This window comes from Hippopotamus amphibius, chromosome 4, assembly GCF_030028045.1.
Source record: "Hippopotamus amphibius kiboko isolate mHipAmp2 chromosome 4, mHipAmp2.hap2, whole genome shotgun sequence".
NCBI lineage: Eukaryota > Metazoa > Chordata > Mammalia > Artiodactyla > Hippopotamidae > Hippopotamus > Hippopotamus amphibius.
The window spans coordinates 174,293,722-174,314,311 of NC_080189.1; the positions used below are offsets into that span (position 1 = coordinate 174,293,722).

At 56.4% G+C, this 20,590-nt stretch overlaps 1 protein-coding gene across 4 annotated transcripts in view; it reads right to left on the bottom strand.

Moving 5' to 3' along the window:
* Positions 1-20,590, bottom strand: part of TTC7B (tetratricopeptide repeat domain 7B) — a 240,891-nt gene that overhangs the window by 13,154 nt on the left and 207,147 nt on the right. For all 4 annotated transcript variants that reach the window (XM_057733137.1, XM_057733136.1, XM_057733135.1 and 1 more), the window contains one exon: positions 18,934-19,136. In XM_057733137.1, the coding sequence (XP_057589120.1) occupies positions 18,934-19,136 (203 nt within the window). The remainder of the gene's footprint in view (positions 1-18,933; positions 19,137-20,590) is intronic.

Consider the following 20,590-nt stretch of genomic DNA (forward strand, 5'->3'; position numbering starts at 1 on the left):
CACACACACACACACACTCACTCCAGGGCTTTAGAGGAATGGTAAACTCAGACCTCCCGCCCTCCTGCCCCATCTCACTGGACTCTGCTGCTAAGTGCAGCACCTCCAGGAGACCTCACTATGGGCTCAGAAGAAGGAGAAGGAGCCATTAAGCCCTGGGAAACCGTGAGTGTGGCTTTTCCTTTATTTTTAAGCGTCTGACTGGCAGAATCTTTCAAAGCTGCTTTCTTCCAGGATGGTGTGGAATATTCTGAAGGAGCTCGTCCTACAATTAGCAGAGCAGCGGGCTGTCAGGCAGTAACACCAGCAGTGAGGAGCAGGCAGTCTGGCCTGGGCCAAAGGGCCCATCCAGCCCTCAGTGGATTTCACACAGACTCAGGTCCCTCGGCCCCAAATCTCCTCTGGCCTCATTTCTTTGAAACTGGGTACTCTGGCATTGGTGCTGAAATACACACAGGCCATGGTGGCTTTCTGAGAACAGTCGCTGTGGATTGGTGGGGCGTTCAGGGGAGGGACCACAGCTGGCCTGCCAGCAGCTTCCAAGCACCGAAGGCCCACAGCCTGTCCCATCTGCAGCAGGTGTCCAGAAGATGCTCAGGTGTGTGGAGGAGGGCACGCCTTAGGTGGGAAAGGGAGCCTTGGCTGGGCAAGCACTGTGCCAGGGTCGCAGAGTGAGCTGAGGAACAGCAACCCAGTCCCCAGGTTCCCAGGGCGGGGCTCTCTCGCTTTGCTACAACCAAAGCTGTTTCTAGTTCTTTCCTCCCTTCTGCAAACTTCTGCTGAGCACCTGTGGATGTTCTAGCACCGCGGTGCCGGGTGCTGTGCGGGGCGCTGGGCGCTCAGAGGCACAGGCCGACACTCTGGCCATGTTCCCTGCTCTCTGGCCTGGAGGGGTTGGCTTGCTGGGGGTCCTGCCCCAGACCGAGAGCCCCCTGATCTGCAGGGCTGTCATTCACATGTGGACACATCCAGAACACAGCCAGGCGATTGGAAGAAAAGTGAGGGGGAACATTCCAGAAGAGAAAACATGATGCGACCCCCTTTCTTACAAAACAAATGAGAAGCTCGTCGCTGGGATGACCGGCTCATGGCCACGTAGGTGTGAGGCACTGTCACCCCAAATCAGTCCCAATGGCTCCACCTCTAAAAGCTTCCTGTAACCTAGTATTTGGCCCTGCATGTCTAGTGCTTCCTGGAGGAGACCAGCTCTTCCTAACTATACCCCAACAGTCTGGGGCAGGCTCCCATCTGGGGAAGCCACACCGGGGAGGGGCCTTAGAGATGACTGACAGAGACGTGAGCAAATGACCCTAGGAAGGCAAGTACCCAGGTTAGCTCACAAGCCAGGTGGAGGCCAAGTTGGGTCTCAGAACCCAGGCAGCCCGGCTCCCCTCCCTGCGACACAACTCCAGCAGCACCCTGCCGGCTGTGCTCATCTTACAACAACCCCCCGTCTATAATCTTTCCTGGAAGATGAGATCAGACTCCAAATCAGAGACGGCGTACCCCGTGCCCTCGGCAGTCTCCCCCGGCCCCCACTACAACCTGGCTGTGTAGAACTCTGAACCCCTTTACCTGTCCTTCGGAATTCATGCTGTGGTGATGTTGCTAGTCAGGAAAAAGAGGGAGAGCTGATCTCAGTATCAGAAGGATGACATCACCTCAACATCAGTATGTCTGAGCAGCTCTCTGGCTTGAGCACTGGAAAGTTAAGGAGGTGTCTGCTTCCTCTCTGAACACCAGCGCAAAGGCAGGCTAGGAGCTGCTCTCTCTCTTTACCCCAAGGGCTGCCCCGACCCCCAGCCCTGGGAGTTGAATTACTTTTTTTCTGTGTCCCAAGGCCTGGGTGTCCCACACTGCGGCAGGCAGGACCCTCGGAGAGCAGGCTGGCAGGGTGATGGGGGTTCCTGCACCTGGCCAGGTGAGCGCCCCACCGGCTGCAGCCTGAGGAAGGGCACTCATAAATTCAACGCTCTCGCACACAGAAACACCAGCGAAAGCATCTACAAAGCTCGGCGTGACGCACTGACCTAATTGAAGCAATGTCAGATCAAGCCAGTCCCATGCCATATCAAGGGACATCCCTGAGAAGGAATCTCGGGGCTGCCTCTGCAACTCAGGCTGGACGGGGGCCCCGGTGAGGGGTGACGGGGGACAGGAGGGAGCCTTGGGGTCCCCAGAAAGATGTGGAGGTGCTGGGCATCCTCCTTACTCTGCACCCTGAGAGCGTTCTTGGTAACATTCCAGATAAATCTCTAGCCTGGCCTCCCTCAGTGTGCCATTTAAATCACATGTTGCAACCGAGTATCAGCTCAGAGCCTCAGCGTGAACAGGAACTTAGCTGCCAGGTCTGAGGGGAGAGAGAGCCACGGCTCGGCCCTGGTGCTGGGGGACCGGCCACGCCCCAGCCAGCGGTGTCTGTGGGTGCTGCCCCGGCTCCCCGTGCTTGTACTTTTCCACTGGTAACAGGCAAGGGACTCCCGCTGATTTCTTTAAACGTCTCCCTGGTTGACTTATTTATTTATTTTTATCCACCTTCCCCAACAACAAGTCAGGCAGCAACGACGGCACGGGGTGGCCTGGAAGTCAGTGCTTCCCCACAGCCCAAGTTACCCACGCAGTGGAAAGTTTGGGGCTAATCACCCCCCCGGAGGCCAAGGCTCAGCCTCCCACCCTCCGGGGAGGCTGTTGCGGCTCCCGGTGTGTTTGGGAAGATGGTGCTACCCCCCACCACCTCAACGCCCTGTGCGGCCCAGCCAGAGAGTGAACTGGGTCCTGTTCCAGGCCCAGCCTCCCTCTGGGGCCTGGGACCCCGGCTTCCACAGGTGAGAACAGCAGCCCACACAGTCACCTGACTACCCCAGAAGCTCGCGGGGATGGGGATGGGGAGGCCGGAGGTCAGGGGGAGACACAACCCCAGAGCCCTGGTGTGGGGAGTGGAGGTTCTCCGCGGTCAGAAAAACAATTCACATGCAACCACCTCATTGCTGAGCTGAGCTGAGCTGATGGACTTCCTGGGAGAAGCTGAGGGTAGGAGAGTCCTAGAAACCCCAGCCCCACGCCTGAGGTCCCAGGCTGGGATCCCTTCCCAATGACCCTGACATCAGGCCTCTGTCTCAGCCTGTCCTCAGATGGGGTGGGGGTGGGGGGGTCACACCTTTGACTGGGCTGTCGCTATACTTGGGTCTGAACGTTTATCACCAAATGCTGAAAGCACAAGCTTGCACTGTTATTTCCAGCAAGATGTCGTGGGCTTCCCTGGGCTGGGGGCCAGGGCCAGGAAATGTCACGCTGGTGGAAGGCATGCCTTCTCAGGCCAGCTCCATGGTACACCACCAATGGTCCAACTTAGGCAGAACCTCCTCTCTAGCCTCTTTCCCAACCTAGCAAATAAAGGAGTAGTCATCTGGATGATCTCCAGATGAAAATTCTAGGGTTTGGTAAAATTTTCCATCCAACAAGTATTTTTGAAGCACCTACTACACACCTGGTGTGTATCTATTCTTTCAGGACTTAAGCTTTAACTGGAGAAACAAGCAGAAAACATTACAGGGCAGCCTCTTTCCTGCTGTCTACAGGGGGCACTGCTCACAGCGTACCAGGAAGGGGCAAGGGGCCGTGGCTGATGCGGCTGGGAGGGCTTCCCGGAAGAGGAGAGGCCCGGCGCGGGGCTGCCCTCCAGCAGCAAAATGAGACACAAAGGGGAGAGTGGCCCTGGAGGCACATTCCCTACCACGGCGCAGCAGCACGGGCGAGAGAGGGGAGACGTATCCGCTCTGATTGTGGGGAACCATGGGGACTCATCTCTGGGTTCCCAGGGAACGGTGTGCCCTGGAGCCCCGTGGGCGCTCAGTCAACGCTGCTCGACTGACAGGCAGTCTGGTCCCTGGCACATGCTCGGTATACCGTAGGCGCTCAATAGATGGCTGTGCATGGGTGTCATTCTCCCCGCTCAGGCACCCACTCCCATCCAGCGCAGCGCCCCCCCTGAGAAGGGCTGGGACCCTCCGTGGCACCTCTGGGCGCAGGGGCGCGTGGGAGGGAGGGGCGGCGAGGATGCTGTGTGGCTGGTGGGGCTCCAGCTGTGTCCTCAGCCGGGGAGGCTTCCGGGCCCCAGCCCTGCAGGCTCCATTGGGATTCCACAGAGAACGCCAGCTACACGAGGGCCGCTGGGACAACACAAGGCCAAGTGCTCCCGCGACCGGGCTTCCAGCAGGTCCTGCCTTGGGCTGGCCGCCTGAGGCCCACCTGCTGGAGGAGGACCGCACTCCCCACCCGCCCCGCAGGGACACGAGCGCAGTGATTCACGACCTGCCGCGGGGGGGGGGGGGGGGGGGGGGATGCGGTCATTTTGGCCAGCACCTCCCCCATCCCCGCCAGGGTTTGGCATGAACTATTTTTCCATTTTTACACAGGAACACACAGAAATGATAAGACACTTTCTGATGAAGCGAGGACAGGAATTGATAAACCTTGGAAAAAAATTTTTCCACAAATAACAGGAGGACTCAGCACACGGAGTCCGGGCAGGAAGGCGAGTGGGGGCTCAGGGACAGCGGGGGCCGGGCCAGCCCGCCTGCAGGCCGGAGCCCAGGAAAGCGATGCTTCAGGGAGGAAAAGGAAGGCAGGCCGTTTGCTCGGTCACGGCGACGTCTCCGCCTGGGATCTTGTCGTAAACGCTCTCCCCAGGGCCCTCAGGCCTCGTCCTGGGGCTGGCGTGGTGACGATGGCAGATGGGCAGGGGACACGCGGGCAGCAGCTGCCACCGGGAACCACGCGGCTGCTGGGAACTGGGACAGACGCGCCCTCGTCCTCTGTTCCCACAGAGCTGAGCTCGTGCCACTGACCACTTCAACACAGTCAGCAGCATCGAGATGAGGGCCATTTCCTCTAAACTCCCCCGTCAGCCCCAGCGCGAAGGGAAGTGACAAGGCAGCTCCCCGGAACAGAGGCCTTGGGGCTGAGCTCAGGGGCCTCGGTGCCCAGGGCCGTGCACGCTTCTCCAGGCCACTGCCTGGGCGGGAAGATCCCCAGCAGACCCATGAGGACCAATCACCTGGATGGAGACGGGAAATCGGAGGAGGAAATTACAGCCACTGCAAATATCACTCCTGTGGTTAAGCTCGTGTGACTCTCGCGTGTGTGAACGTAGGGAAGGTTAACGCTCACTGTGTCCACAGAGGTGGCCGCTCGCAGCCAGCGGGGACCTGTCCCCAGCTCCACTGCCACAGGGGCTGAGGGGGTCCGGTCCCGGCCTCCCTGCAGCCTACTTGGGCACCCGCTGCTCTCCGACTGGGGTGCTTTGCTGAGACGTGAGCCCTGGCCTTCTCCCAAAGGATGGGGAAGGGCAGGTCCACAGGGGAGACCTAACGTCCACCTTGCATGGCCCCAGGGGACCTCTTCACTTCACTCTCGGTTCTCACAGCCATGCTTCCCCGGGAAAAGGGAAGGTGCAGAAACCTAGCAGCTGCTAGGCAGCTCTTATGTGCTGGGCAGTTGCCTTCACGGCAGCCCTGTAAGGATGGAATTCTTATTTCTGCATGACAGAGGCCGCACTGTCCAGGGTCATGGGACCTGGCAATGGGTGGTAGAGCTAGAATTCAAACCTGGGTCTTCCTGGCTCTAAAACATGAGCTCTCCCAACCACAGCGCCCTCCCTGCCACCTGTCCGGCAGTTCCGAGTCTTGTTCTTTCTCCTTGGGTCCTCCTCTCATCTGTTGTCTCTGCGGACAGCGGCGAGGGGAGCTCCACCGCACCTGTGGACGCAGAGCACCTCCACCAGAAGTCCTGTGTCAGGACACCTGTGCTCTTCTCCGCTGATGCCCACGGCTCCCCCTTCTCCTCTGCCTCCCTTCCCCCGACTAAACCATCTGGATCCGAGTCCAGCGGTATGTAGGTAAACTGGCTCTCTGAAAGAAAAAAGCCCTGACACATAGTGTTTGCCACTTTCCGTGGTATAAATACTCCCTCCGTGGCTGAGTTCATAGGACGTCACTGTAGGCGGAGATGGGAAGCGGGGAGCAGGGTGGCTCACCGGCCCCGCAGGTGCCATCCGCATCCTCTAACTGGCAGGAGCCTGAGGGGTTCCTGCATGAGAGCAGGGGGGCCGCAAGGATAGGTGGGCGATACTGCTGCCGTGAAACACGCCCATCCCATCGGCCAAAGCACGTTATCTTGATGGCTGAGGGGGGGCAGTCAGCACAAAAATACTATTTTCTTTAGGACTGAGGACAGAAAGGGAGAAAAGAGGTCTATGTTCTTCTATCATTAAGCAACTTGACTCGGAGAAGCTTAAGGCATCACTGAAATGCCCTCAGAACACCTCCCACACCTGGCCTTTGTCTTCTCCCATTCAGTCTCCAAAGGATCATTGCGTAACATGGCCTTCTGAGCCTGGTTTCCCTAAAGCCAATTTTCTTGTAAACCGGGGCTGTGTCCTGTCATACTCGTGCGTGGGTGCATGGTGTAGGGGGTGGCTGGAAGGGGCTGCTGTCAGCAAGAAGGATGGGATTGCAGCTTTAATCATTCCAGAGGCAGAAGCAGATTTGTCACCTTTGTGTAAGACACCAGGCGGCAGGTGAAGAATCTAACAGCTTGTGGGAGTTCTAATTAGAGAGCCAATTATAACTCCATTGACCTGCCCGGCTTTGAAAGGCCTGGAAAAATGCATGTTTGTCCTTAGGAAGAAGCAGATTTTGCTCCTAGTTTGTTCTGCAAGATCCCTGCAGGGATCGCTTGCTGGCACTTTGGTTCTAGCCTCCTGCATCTGTCCGGATGCCTGCTGCCTGGACGCAGAGGATCAGAGAGAACCTGCGGGGACCCGGGTCCCTACAGGGGAGGGGCCGTTTTCCGCAACAGGCCTGCTTCATGCCTTTGTTTATGAGGAAGGACACAGCATCGTACCCCACAGGCTCCCCTGTGGGGCTAGGCCAGCAGTTTCTGCTTCATTTGGAAGGGCATCAGCCAGCATTTCAATTACAGATCTAATTAAGACTGACCTCTTGGCAAGGCCAGATCCCAGCCGTGTGTGTGTGTGTGTGTGGGTGTGTGTGTTCAAGATTCCTTACAGAAACACTGACTATTGTTATCAGCTTGGGTCACCCCTCCAACCCTGGGAGGCTGACACCTGGCAAGAAAATCAGGTCTCCAGGAGACAGGAAGAGGGGATGGTTCACATTTCTCCTGAGAACCTAGGCCGCATTCACTGTCAGACACCATCGGAGTCTAGGTAAAGTCAGAGCAATCCCTGACACGGAGCAGGGGCTCAAATACTGAGTCGGCTCCCGCGTCACAAGTCTTCTGGGTGACTAGCTGATGTTCTGAAAGGCTTGGAAAGAAACAATACCTGCACAGGTATTTTAAGAGACAGGTGCTATGTAAACACCAAGCAGATGAGGAAGGGGAGGGAGAGTGCAGCCTGGAGGAGGAAAGAGAGGGACCACAGGACAGTCAGCGGACCTGCTGGGAAGCGAAAGGGGCAAAGTGACCCGGGGGAGAGGGAACTGGTGTCAGGGCCAAGTGGCCGGAGTCCCAGCAACCTTGGCAGAGGAGTCGTCGCGCTTAGGAGCTCGCAAAGGGCGTTCCTCAACTCGTGGAGTGTTGGAGCTTTCTGGACACGGAGGCCCAGATCTGAGAGCCAGTGGGGGGGGCTCTGGGACGGCGTTTCTGTTCTCTCCCCAGGAGGCTGCGGGGGCCTTGGGAGGCACTTTGGGGCAAGGCCACCTCTGGACCCCGGGGCAGCCCTCTCACCAAATGCCCCCGTGTGGAGCCCCTGCACACCCGCACCCCCTCCTTGGTCAGCAGGGCTCACCGGTTTCTAAGAGCAGGGGGGTCTGCGGTGACAGGGCCCAGAGCAGGCTTCTGCATATCTGGCTCCAAGTCACGACCTTCCCAAAGCCCGAGGGTTTGAAACCTGGTGATTTTTGGTATTGTGTCACGGGTGCATTTCACATTCCTTCCTCCTAAGTAATCCCTCACCCCCACCCCACCCCCTTGGCAACAGGAGGGACGCCAAAGGTTAACCCAGAAACTTCTCTGCATGTGCCCGGGCTCCTGAATCTGTGTCGTTTCAGGCACATCCGGGGCTGGGACAGCTGTGAGCAGCGACGCGTGCCGGCAGGGAGAGAGGCGAGGTGAGCGGCAACAGGAGAGACAGAGACTTCACCCCAGTCGGGAGCCAAGGAGAGAGCAGACAGGCTCAGCAGAGGCTGCTCAACGGCCAAGACCCAGAGTCGAGCCCTCCAATCCCCAGAAGATGGGGAGAAATTCCACTCCTCCCACCAGAGCGAGGGGCGGAGTTCTCTGGGGCCAGGGTCACCGCGGAGGAATTCAGAGAGCTGATCACTTTCACCCCCACCCTCAACCCTAGACGGCAAGTGCTATTATCCCATTTTACAGATAAGGAAAGCAGGCATGAAGCCTTCAAAAGTGATGGAGTCGGGATTCCTGGTGGGCCTGCCACGCAGTGCTGTGCCCTTGGCAAGTCCCCTCCCCTGAAGGCCCCAGCTTCCCCATCCGTAAAAGGGCGTCATGCTTAGATCAGGCAACTCCACTGGCGTTCTAGATCCTGGAGCGCTTTCAACTCTCTGGGGAGTGTCAGGTCCAAAGGCTTTCATCTGCCACCTGTCCACCCTAGTCCCTCATGCTTGATATCGGTGAAGAAAAACCAGAAGCAGAACCTGGGAGAGACTCCTCGCAGGAGGTCCTCCCTAGACTTTCGGGCTGAAGAGTTTTAAGCTCAGACTGTCAGAAGGTCCAGATGACACGTGGGAAGATATGGCCCAGAGAGAGCCCAGAAATGCTAGTGGGGGGGGGCCTCTGGGACCCGCCCCAAATGATGGGGGAGAAATTCAGGCACGAGATAGGTCGGAAGCGGCCAGCCCAGGTGGCCCCAAATGCCACCAAGAGAAAATGGCTGAGTTCAGAGGCGGAAAGCATGGAGGAGGAGGGTGCTGAGGAATCCCAGACGGCATCAGGGCTGAAATCCCGGGAGGCCTGACATAAGGCGAGGGAATTAGGAACCGGGACCTGAGAACACAGGACGACCCTGGTGAATGAAAACATCTGGATCAAATTCCTGATCCAAGCTAGGTAGCAACAACTGTGACGAAGCAGGAAGGCAGTGGAAGCGAAATGTCAAATCATACCGGAATAATGGGGCAGAATTTCTAAGAATAAATAGCTTGGGTAGAGTATGTCAGATTTTAAATAATTTTAGATCATCATTACTAATGAGACACTGCACCACGCTGCCTGTAATTAGTCATCTAAGACTCCAAAACAGAAAGTAGAAATAAACACAGAATTCATTTTTTTCCTTAAGCTGCAGCAAAGGAACGCCTAGGGACATGGCTGGCGTTTCAGAGCCTGCACTGGGGCTGTGTTGTTTCTGGGTTGGTGATTTCAGTCCTCGGTGAAAGCAGGTGGCCCGATGCCAGGGCTCCCTGGCCAGCACCTAGAAAAACCCTGCAGTGGGAGAACGGACTCAATAATCAAGCAGCAATGTCTGCAGAGAACATCCCTGCACCGAATGATGCTTGCTGCTTGGGGTGGGAGGATTCTGGGGAGGGGGGTGGCGTTGTCAAGAACAAGGGGCCACAAGCCCTCCACAGGAGTCGTGCGCATGTACAGCAGAAGTTCCAGACTCCCAGGGGACCCTCCTTTCGCTCCCACGAGGACACACATGCCCAACAAGCAGAAAATGTTTTAAGCCGGAAGCACACAGTTTCAAAAGGATGTGAAGATACAGCTCGCATCACAAAAATCTTTCAATTACCTGGTCCTTCCCCCAGGTCACTTCCGATACCACCCCCCCACCGCCCCCCACATGTCCTCTCTGCTGGGTTTGCTGCCCTGCCCCACTTAGGCAGACTCGCTCTTCGATGGCTTCTGCCATCGCTGTTGCCTCCCACCCAAAGACGGGTGCGGGTGCTCTGCAAACCATGTTAGGGCAACGTGGTCCCTCCCTTCCTTCCCCAGAGAACATCCCCCTGCCCCACCCAAGCAAGACAGGAGAGCGGAGGAGATATCTTGGTGCTGTGCAAATAAGGGAGCTGCGTTCATCTGGGTTGGGGGTGGAGGTTGAGGGCAGTAGAAGAGGCTCCCTCAGTCTGGGACCAAGAGCAGAAGGTGGTCTCACCCCGAACAGGACACCAGGCCCACAATCTATGGAGGGAACTGGTAAGAAGGACTGACGATGGGTCCCGAGTCACCGTCAAGGGACAAGGGAGTGTTTTGGGGGAGACATGACTTGGGGGTGACCACCAGGAACTCACGGCAAGAGAATTCACCTGGCCCGAGGGAGTGGGGTTTGGGTGTCTGTTGTATTCAGACAGAAATGATGTTCAATGGCCCATGCTGGCACACAGGGCAGAGGCTGTCCCTTTCTGGGTTCATCTGTCACCACAGGACATGAGTGGGGAGGCTCTGGTCTAAAGGGAAGGTGACAAGTGGGAGAGTTCTGGCCCCGGGAAGAAGCTCTCTGAGGCGGAGGAGGTGTGCTGCCTGGGTTCGCACAGCCCCAACCCCTGGGCGTCTGCCACGTCAGCACGTCTGCCTCGGTGCCCCTGGCCACCCGGGGTGGCCCCTCCAGCCTTCTGTCACGTTGGGCCCCTGGAGCAGGTCCGCAGGTAACTGCTAGGCAGACACACCTGACGGGAGCTCCGTCTGGCAGCCTGGCACGTCCTCTCTGAGCTCCCGCTGCCCCGGGAGCTGTATTAAGTAGCCCTGCCCGGGCCTCCACGGTCCCCAGTCCCACCTCGATGTCACTTCCTGTCCTTGTGCCAAGGCTGAGCCAACAAAGAGCTAGTTAACCTCACTGACCAGAACCAGCAGGTTCTCACGAGATCCGCTCAGTCTACTCAAGGGAATCAGCACCCAGGCTTTGGGGGGCTTCACTCGTAAGAGGGGAGTAATGACAGCGGTCAAGTTCATGGTCACCTGCAGTTGTTCTCCCCCTCTCCCTCCTCCCCACCACCTCCCACGCCGGCGCCCACCCTTGGTCTACATGGCCCTGTGCTTCCTCAGGCAGGGCGCCTTCCCCGAACGAGCAGACAGACCCGTGAGCAAACAACTCCAGTACTTCTAGGTCAAGAGGCTGAGGGCCCCTCCCTCAGGGTGGGTGGGTGGGGGGCCAAGAAAGTCTTCTCAGAGGCAGTGACACCTGAGCCAGGCTCCAAGACAGGCTCTACCCTTCCTGCTGCCCAGGCTGACGTCTGGTGCCTGGCCAGCCCCTCCCCTGGGCCGACAGCCCACCCCACCCTGGCCATGGGGGCCCGTCTTCCACAGCAGCACTGGTCTGGCCCAGCTGAGCCTCCCCCTGAGCCCAGAAGAGATGCTTTCCACCTCTACCTGACAACAGGTCAGGCCGGCTGGGGCCTCCACCGTTTCCTGACTCCTTTCAGCCTTGATAAGCAGGGCTACAGGCTTGACAGAAACAGTCAGAAAGTAATACCGAAGGGCTTCCCTGGTGGGAAGAACCCACCTGCCAATGCAGGGGACACGGGTTCGATCCCTGGTCCGGGAAGATCCCACATGCCGCAGAGCAACTAAGCCCATGCACCACAACTACTGAGCCTGTGTTCTTGAGCCCGTGAGCCACAACCACTGAGCCCGTGTACCACAACTACTGAAGCCCATGTGCCTAAAGCCCTTGCTCTGCAGCAAGAGAAGCCACAGCACTGAGAAGCCCACGCATTGCAAAGAAGAGTAGCCCCTGCTCGCCACAACTAGAGAAAGCCTGTGTGCAGCAACAAAGACCCAATGCAGCACCCCCACTCCAAAAAAAAAAAAAAAAGAAAGAACATAGTACTTAAAGAGGAAAGCACCATGCTTCTGGCCAAGCCTGTGCCATGAGGTATGCTTATTTCACCTCTTCCAACCACTGAAATTTGGTTCAGAAGCAAAGCCACACCCATGGTCAGCTCCTTCACAAAAGAACTCCCTGTCGAATAGATGCAGAGGGGCTTCCACCATGGGCAGGTGGGACCTAACTTATGGAGAGTGGTAGGAACGCTCACAGCTAGAGCTTAGGGAGTGCTGTGCAGCCTGTGTGACTCATTTAACCTGCAAAATCACACCCCGAGGGGGTCACCGTTATTATCCCTCTTTTACAGCTGAGAAAGTGGAAGCACAGAAGAATCAAGGGACTTATCTCAGGCCATACAGTTGGTAAGTGACAAAGCAGGGACCCAGGTGGGCTGGCTGCAGTGCCAAGCTCTCAACCTCTGTGCTGTCCTATCATTCAAACTGGAGACTCTTAAATGACTCTACCATCCAGTCCTGGCTCTGCTCCTAACTTGAAACGTGACCTGGGGCAGGTCACCAAGGGCAGGGTCCCCATCAGTAAAAATGAAATTCTCCATTTCACTGCATATTGTAAGAATAAACATCAGATATGGCAAATGAGGTCTCACATTTCTTTTTAGAAGTTAAGGTTATATTCATGCCAATTATTAATAATTCTTGGAAGGGCCTGAAGCTGTCAAAGTTGCGAAGAGGCAGTGTGTACCATTGAAGGGCGGGAGGGCAGCCGGAGAGAACAGGGGCCAGCATCTGGTAGAAGGCACTGCTGTTTCCTCTCCTGTTAGTTTAAGTCCCAAATACTGTCACTAAAGACAGTAGAGAAATTAAGGCCTGTACACTTTTCAAAGAGTACTGTCAACAGCACACAGATGCGTAGAAAGGGTGGACATCTAAATATTTCATTAGTCTTTCTTCAAAGAAACCAATAGTTCTCCTAATGTTTTAAAAGCATTTTTAAAATCCTGAAAGTAAATGAACTACAATTAATAGATGAGAGGGCCTTCTCACTAGACGATTGGTAGTGTTTTGTTCCCTGCCAGTCATTCTTTTTATGGATGGAGAGAAATCGATACCTTGGATGAAAGAGATCCGTTTCTAAAGATGAGGCTCTGAAGAGGCAAGGGTATCCCCATGCTGCTTCATTACCTTAATTGTACCTGGGTGTCATCCAGAGTCACAGGAAGGATCAGAGTTCCCTTAAGACTGGCTTCTCTGAGGGAAAGATGCGTAGCCCTGTCCTGTCTGTCTGTGCCCTGGGCACCAGGGTCTCCCTTACTAAACTGATGAATAAACTAGACGGACACACAGACGCAGCTGCCGTCTCTGAAACGCCCTGAACAGTTCACCAACTTCACGCTGCATCTCTCCTCCAACAGGGACATCAACTGGGAAACGTGCTTCTAAATAATAACATAGACACAAGCAATTTCCCCCAAATCTCACGAAACAGATGGACACTTTAAAAGAGGGAGAGAGACAAAAACACCAAAGTTTCATAATTTAGCAGTGCAAGCTGCCTCAGGCAAGCAGGAGCTCACCTCTTCCGCTTGTCTCAAGCCCTCCCTGCCATCCTTCTGGCTCGTCAGGCATAATGGGATGAAGTGTTTTCCCACAGTAAACAAGCTTGAAGACAGTTTAAAGGGAGCTCTGACTTCAGGTCCCTCTTTGTACTTCAGAAGAGCTGCCGCCATCCCGGAGCAATGTCGTTAGCCTTGTTTTGATGCTTCTGGCTCAAGCTTTAGAGCTGTGAAAGCCACTTAAAAATCTAGTAACGGTCCAGAAGACGTGTCCCGCTGCACCTCACATTTCAGGTCCTCCTTCCAGACCCACCACCAACGTGGTGTGCCTCCGGGTATTTCATAACAGAATGCACTTTTCCAACAGCACGGCCCTTCTCTGCCAGCCTTTGCGGCTAATGTGCTCCTGGAACAGAACTGCAACACCACTTCTAAGGTTCTCACACTTGATGTCACTGCAGATTTCTGATGTTTCAGAAAACGTAAGATCAGGGAGAAAATCCCGGAAGACAGGCTGTACTGAAACCTTTAGCCTGGAGTCGTCTGCACTAAACGGTGGTGGGGGAGGGGGTGGGAGTTGGGGTTCACGCCTCACAATCTATCTAGAGGTCAACCAGCACCTTTGGACCCTTCATGCCCCAGAAAAACAGCTTATTCTATTATTCAACAGGCCCCTTACAGCAGCCCCCAGACTGTCTTTCCACTGAGTAGGAAACCCCTCCAAGCTTCACCGGTGGGTCCTTTCCGAGCTCTCAGTACAACCCACCATCACGGGGCCCTCCCGCTGAGGCAGGCAGGCAGGCCGGCCTCCGCCCCACACCCCGGCTAGATCCCTGGGGCCTGACCCCTGGCCTCTGACGGTCTCTCTTCCCCATCGTCTTCCCTATATTTGGGGGGACTCCACCAGCGGGTCTTTCTCACTACTTCCTGTGGCAGAGCAGGTGAAATTTACCACCTCCTCGGTCTCCTAGCTACCCTCCTTTGAAGGACGGATGGCCTCAGTCCCTGTCCAGGAGTCCAGCCTTGTCGTTGGACCTTCGACATTCCAGGCCGTGGCCCCTAGAGCGTTCACTCCGTTTTCTTCCCCCTCAGATGAGACACCCTCGTCTCACCTTAGCTGGAGGCCCATCCCTCGGGGGCCACATCCAACCCCTCCCTTCCCTGCGATGCGGGCCGGCGGTTGGGTCTCTCTGGGCCCCGCCCCTCTCCAGCTCACATCCTCCTCCAGGCTGCCCAGGCACATCTGCCTCCCTCTCTCCCCACGCTGCCCCCTACCCCTGCCCCCAGCACGCCCTGGGCGACCCCACCGTCTGCTTCTGTTTCACACCTTTCTGAGCTGTCAGTGCACTGGTAGTGTGCTCCGGGGCAAGGTTAATTTCTCAGCAGTGTTTTCTCCTCTAGTCTTACCCACATCAGCTCGCCGCACACAGCCTTTCTGGCCTCCTTCCACGTTCCTCTCCCTCTTGAAGGCTCTGTTTCTCTCTTACCCTCCCCGCTCACGCACTGCCCTCGAGAGCCCTGGCGGACGTTATCAGAGGGCAAGCATGCGGCCCTGCTTGCAGAGCCCGTCCCCGTGCTGGTCAGCGTGCCCTTGGCTTCCCTGAGTCCGTGCCCGTCCCTGGCCTGGGCGGCATCACCCAGAGGCCGTTCCTCTGCCCTCAGTCTGCTGGGAGCCCTGTTGCCCTCCTCTGCCCGCTCCTCCTGATTACAGGGTTACGGGTGTGGAAGCCGCTGCTCTGTGCTTCATTAATTCACCGTGGGTCCTGGGAGTGAAAGGCTTTTTACCACGGCATGCAAATATATGTAAATTTATACACTTATGCAAAAACGATATGAAAATACGCCTTTAGATTTTCTGGAAAAGTTCGGATCCCTCGATGAATCCCTTCCCTGTCAACAACATCGCTTTGTAATTCCTTACCCCGTCAGCTCACCGCGCCCTTACTATCTGCCCACACTCGACTCCCTTGTGCTAACTCATGATGAATATTAAACACATTACTTCTCTTCTTTCTTCTCCCTGTATGTGAGCTTAAATACATCTGTGAAGGCTGAAACTATTGGAAAACTGTCAGTTTTCACTGGGGTTTAGTTTACATTTCTGTCGTCAAGTCTGACCTTGTATTGACTTCAATACCATCTGCCTCCAGCTCATTATGGCTTTTTAACAATATTAACGTGTTTGCATGTCTCTGAAATAGCGCCTCTCCTATGAGTGGGGCCAGGCGGCTGCCACTCACTTGCCCTGGATGCCAACAAACAACTGTTCCTCAGGGAACAAGCTCGCGCCCCGACTGGTAACCGTTCTCCGTGGTCACCGTCGGCCCCTGGGCTCCACCTGTGACGCACAGCGTGGCTTCCTTCCTTCAAAACGGCTCCCTCTGACTGTCCCTCGGCCCCTCTCCTTCCTCTCTGAACATCAGGGTTGGCGCACTTTCTCTCTATCCTCTGGGTTTTTTCCATGACCTGCGATCTGCCTGCCGTCGGTTCCTTCCCTCGGAACCCCGTGTTTGGTTCTCTGGGGGTGGTGCGCCTGCTGTTCAGGTTCTTCAGACTCCTTCTAGTCCTGACCTCTGACTCACACCGCAGCCCGGCAAGCCCGCCCCGTCACTTGTGCCCCCCACACCCTGAGAGCCAGGCAGGTGCACACACCCATGTCTGTTTCCGCTTCCTCTGCCACAAAAGTCTAAAGCCCCCGACTCTTCCCTGGGATGTCACCTCGTAGAAAGATGGCCTCTGATCTCCCTGCTGATCTTTCGTCTTCACTTTGGGGCTTGCAAACCAGTCTGGTTGCCGTGAGGGAAGAGGCAGGACCGTCTGTGACTTAATAAGAGATTTCAGTTCCTGTGCTTCATTTGTGTCTGGGGCTAAGATTATGTCTCTTTATGCAGCTGAGGAAACTGAGGCACAAAGAGGGTGAGTTACTTGCCTAAGATCCCAAAGCTAGTGAGTGACAGAACTGGGGTTCTATCCCAGGCCTCTGGAGTACACACAGAGGCCACCTTCCTCCCCTCCTGCCATAGAAACAACTTTCCCGCACAGCTGGGGAGGGAGGCAGGAAAGAGAGGGTTGTGATGTTTCAGGCCTAGGGGCCCTGGGTTTCAGGGGCTGCCCCTGCAGGCACCAGGGGCCCCAGCAGCACCGGTGGGAGGGGAACCTGACCTGGCTGCAGTGGGGATCCCACCGGCTGTGGCTGGGCTGGGAGGACACAGGCCAGTGTGCATCACTTACGAGGTCACCAAGAAGGAACCGGCCAAGACACCCTTTGGGAGCTGCAACGATCACAGTTACTGGGCAATTTCCGACCACGAGAATCTAAACTCACAATTGTAGGCCTGTTGGTCTCGACCTGCCTGCAGTCTGGATAGTTTCCAAATGTATCAGGAGGCATCGAGAAGTCTTAGGAGTTTACTATTATTACAATTTTTTACCAGTGAGACCTCCAAGGCAGCTAATGTCTCTAGGCCAGAGAAGGTTCAGTCACTGCCCTGGATCCAACAAGCAAGGCCCCTCCATCCCCTGGCCCTCGCTCGCCAGCTCTCCTGGGCTGGGCTCACTGCTGCTCCTTTCAGAAAGGGAAGCGTCTGGCATTTGTCATGGAGATCAGGTGTCTTGACAAGCTCCAAAGGTGAAACAGAAAACTTTTCCGGTGCGATTTTCCTATTTGATCTTTTGTCTCATGTGTTCCCCTTGGGGATGAACAAGAAACACTTCTCTGAATAATTCATAGGCCCTGAGGTAGAAACACGCTGCCTCTTTTTAATAAAAAGGCTGGGTACACGGGCGTTGATTATACCTCTTCTGTGATACTTTAGCAAAAGCAAGGAGATCTCAAAAGCTCTTTACAAATTCCTCTTACAATAGTGAGACAAAAATTAAAAGCCATGGAATATTTTTAATCAAACAAACTAATGTTTGGATAACATGTAAAATTATTTATAAAGCTGTATTGAGCTACAAAATGCTCATAAAGGGAAGCTGAAAAAAATTAAATGGCTGTAATTATTACAAGATCTGATTTATTTTTAAAACTGAGAATGACGGCCTTTGGTTTTCTATTTAATGAGCACTTACTAGGTCCAGGAGCTCTGCTGGGCTTGTTACGTAAATCATTTCATGTAGTTCTCACGAATGAACTGGATAAGGAACAGCTCAATGCACAGAAACACCAAGGTTCTTAGAGAGGTTAAGAGACAAGCCCGAGGTGTCCCAGGAGCAGGGACCGAGCTGAATTTGAACTCAGATCTGACACTTCCCACAGTACCTAACGCTGGGCGCGCGGGTCCTCTGCTGAAAACGAGTAGCTACTGCTCAGCTCTGTCTACATTTTTCGATGTTACCGTGAGCAGTGGCGAGAGAACAAAGCCTTTGGGACCCTCTGGAGAACATTTTACTTATTAGTTACAAAACCGTATCCTCTTAGCACTGGACAGAAACTCACAGCCTATCTAGGTGAATGCGTTCATTTTACAGAAAGGAAACCGAGTGCGGAGAGCTTACGGACTTTCCCCAAAATTAGAGAGCAAGTGAGTGACACGGCAGGGCCAGAACTCTGTCCCTGGACGCCTTGTCCAGTGCCCGCTCCTCCGTGTCACCCCCCCCCCCCCCCGCCCCCGATCATGCATGCTGGGCTCCGGAGGGCTGTCCACCTGAAGGACGCCTCAGCTGCATTATAGGGCTTTCCCTTCCTGTGGCTCATGAAATCAGAGACGTTCAACCGCTAAGAATGAAACACAGATTCGGAAGCTAAGTCTGGCAGACAGGCCCAGAGAAAGCGGCTCTCCACCCGCTCCCTGGACCCAGTTCACCTCCACGTCTCCATCCAGACTCTCGCAGGAAGAGGACGGCAGACGGTGGCTCCCACGTGTGTTCTGCTCAGACGACACCCCTCCAGGGTGTTCTAACGGACCCCACCCAACTGAAACCAAGGTGGTCGGGCGGCCGACTCCAGGCAAGGGAGGGAGGGGAGCCGTGCGGCAGCCCCGGCGCCTGGCCTGGGCACCCAGAGGAGTGCTTTTCTGGAGCTATCACACCCACACACAGTGTGGAGGCTGGGGTGACTTCCCTGGGTCCTCTCGGTGCAGGAGGGCTGGCCCCACGCCTCCGACAGGACGTCCCTAGCAGCCAGCGGCCTCGGAGGCATGCTGAGGTCTCAGCCCCCTCAGGGCAAGGGAGCCCCCAGGGTGTAAAGTGCTCTGACTTTTGTACTGAAGGCTCCCTGGGGTGTGGACATCTCCCCCCCCAGGGTGGCTGCTATGAGCAGCTCAGAGACCAAGATGACAGTCACAGTGCCCAGGGCCACAAGAATGTCTTTTCTTTGTTAAACCCAGAGCCACAGGGTGGCTTGGGCTGCTGGCCGGGAGACCACGGACTCAAACTCCCCCCTCACGCTGATCTGGACCCCCAGGCAGGGTCGCTGAGGCTGCGCACTGCCGCCTGCCCTGAGCTCTGTTTGTATAAACGACCCCAGGAAGGGCGCCCTGTGACTGCCTGGCAGGCCAAGTGCATCTGGCCTTGGGAACCAGCACAGGGTTTGAGGGTTAAGAGCTGCCTGCTGCTTCCAAGGGGACCCCCGGGCCAGGGGCGCGGAGGCCCTGGCAGCCCTCGGACTCACCAGACGCTGCATGCTCTTCACGTGCGTGGGGCTGATGGATAAGGCCTCCTCGTACCACCGCCGGGCTTCATCGATGTTTCCTCGGAGCTCGGCCACCTGGCCTCGCATGTACAGGACGTTGTGGGACATCGGGAAGAGGTTGGCGGCTTCCTGGGTGCAGGCTGTGGCTTCTGCTGGCTTCCCAATGCCGATGTAGACTTCAGCTGTGAGGAGGAGAGCACAGGCAGGTGCTGTCCCGGGTCCCTGCCCTCCAGGGGCCCTGCCGCGGCTGTGACTCTGGTTGGGACGTTTACTCCCCCCACCCGCGGGAGCCTGGCAGGGGCCCAGCCGGACGACGCAGGGCGCAGAGCCAGCCAGCCCCCCACCCCCAGCGGACGCCGCTGAGGCTGACAGGCCCTCCCGCCCACGGTTACACAGGCACTCGAGTCAAGGCTGTGCGGCCTTGGAGGGGACACGTGTCACCACCAGTGAGAGGGGAGTGTGGCCCGCCTGGGCCATGACCCCTCAGGGCCCACCTGGGACACCTGCCCTCAGCTCTGACAACCACAGAAGACGGGCGGGATGAACCCACGGACAGGAAAACCAGAGGAGCGCAGCCCCTCACAGGGCAACGACTCTGCCCTCGGACCGGTTCTCCTGCTGCCAGGACGTGTGACGAGGGCAGCCGGCGGTGGCTGACACGTCTACAGGCACCAAATAAAACGGCTGCTCCATCAGACCCCCCCGGACGGACCAGGGAGAGCCACCACACCCGGGGGACTATTAACTGTATAACACTGACAAAACCCCTTTGAAAAACCAAGCCGTCACTTTCCAAAAAGCAGGAAAATGAGCTCTCCTCCAGTCTCCGGCCTGAAGTCTCCCACGTCTACGTGGAGGGCCCCTGATTGCTTTACAGCCCTGGCCTCCCTGCAGAAGCCCATCATGCACACCTAGTGCCCCTGTCTGTTCCCTAGGTCCACTCAGGTACCTCATCTGCTGAGGGCCCTGTGGTCACGGCCCCACCGTCTCTCCAGTCACCGGGCCTGAGTGGTCAAGGATGTCAGACTCCTCTCCCTCCTCCTCAGCCACACCTGCCCAGAGCCTCTCTCAGGTGGCCGCTGTGCTCCGGGCCCACCGAGCCCTCGCCCTACCTCCAGGGCAGCCCCTTCCTCACCCGTTCCTGCCTTGACCCCTGGCCTCCGCTCATGGCAGAGAAAGAGGTTTTGTGCCCACATCTGCAAGTTCCATGTATAGTGATATGTTGTGTATAATAGAATGCACACGAGAATAGAAACGACAGCAGAACACAATCAAAAAGAAGCAGAAAATGTTTGCTTTTCTCCCCACGCACCTCTTGAGTTGTCTCCTGGAGGCAAGGCCCCCTCCCCTCCATCCTGTCTCACCTCCAGCCCGTCTGTCCCGCGCAGCCACTGCCAGACGAACCCCCCCCAGGGACAGCTCTGGTGGGGTCAACACTCTGCTGAAAAGCACTCCTTCCTCAGGGCCTTCTGCTCCTGCGCATCCCTCCCCGCCTTCAGCCTTCCCTGACCATCCGACTTAAAACCGCTGCTCCCGGCACCCTGTCCTGGCCCGGCACGACCCAGCTCCTTTCCCTGGCTTCTTTCCCTCCTGAAGCCAGGTTCACCTTGTTTGTCTCCCTCCCCGTCTGGTGGGG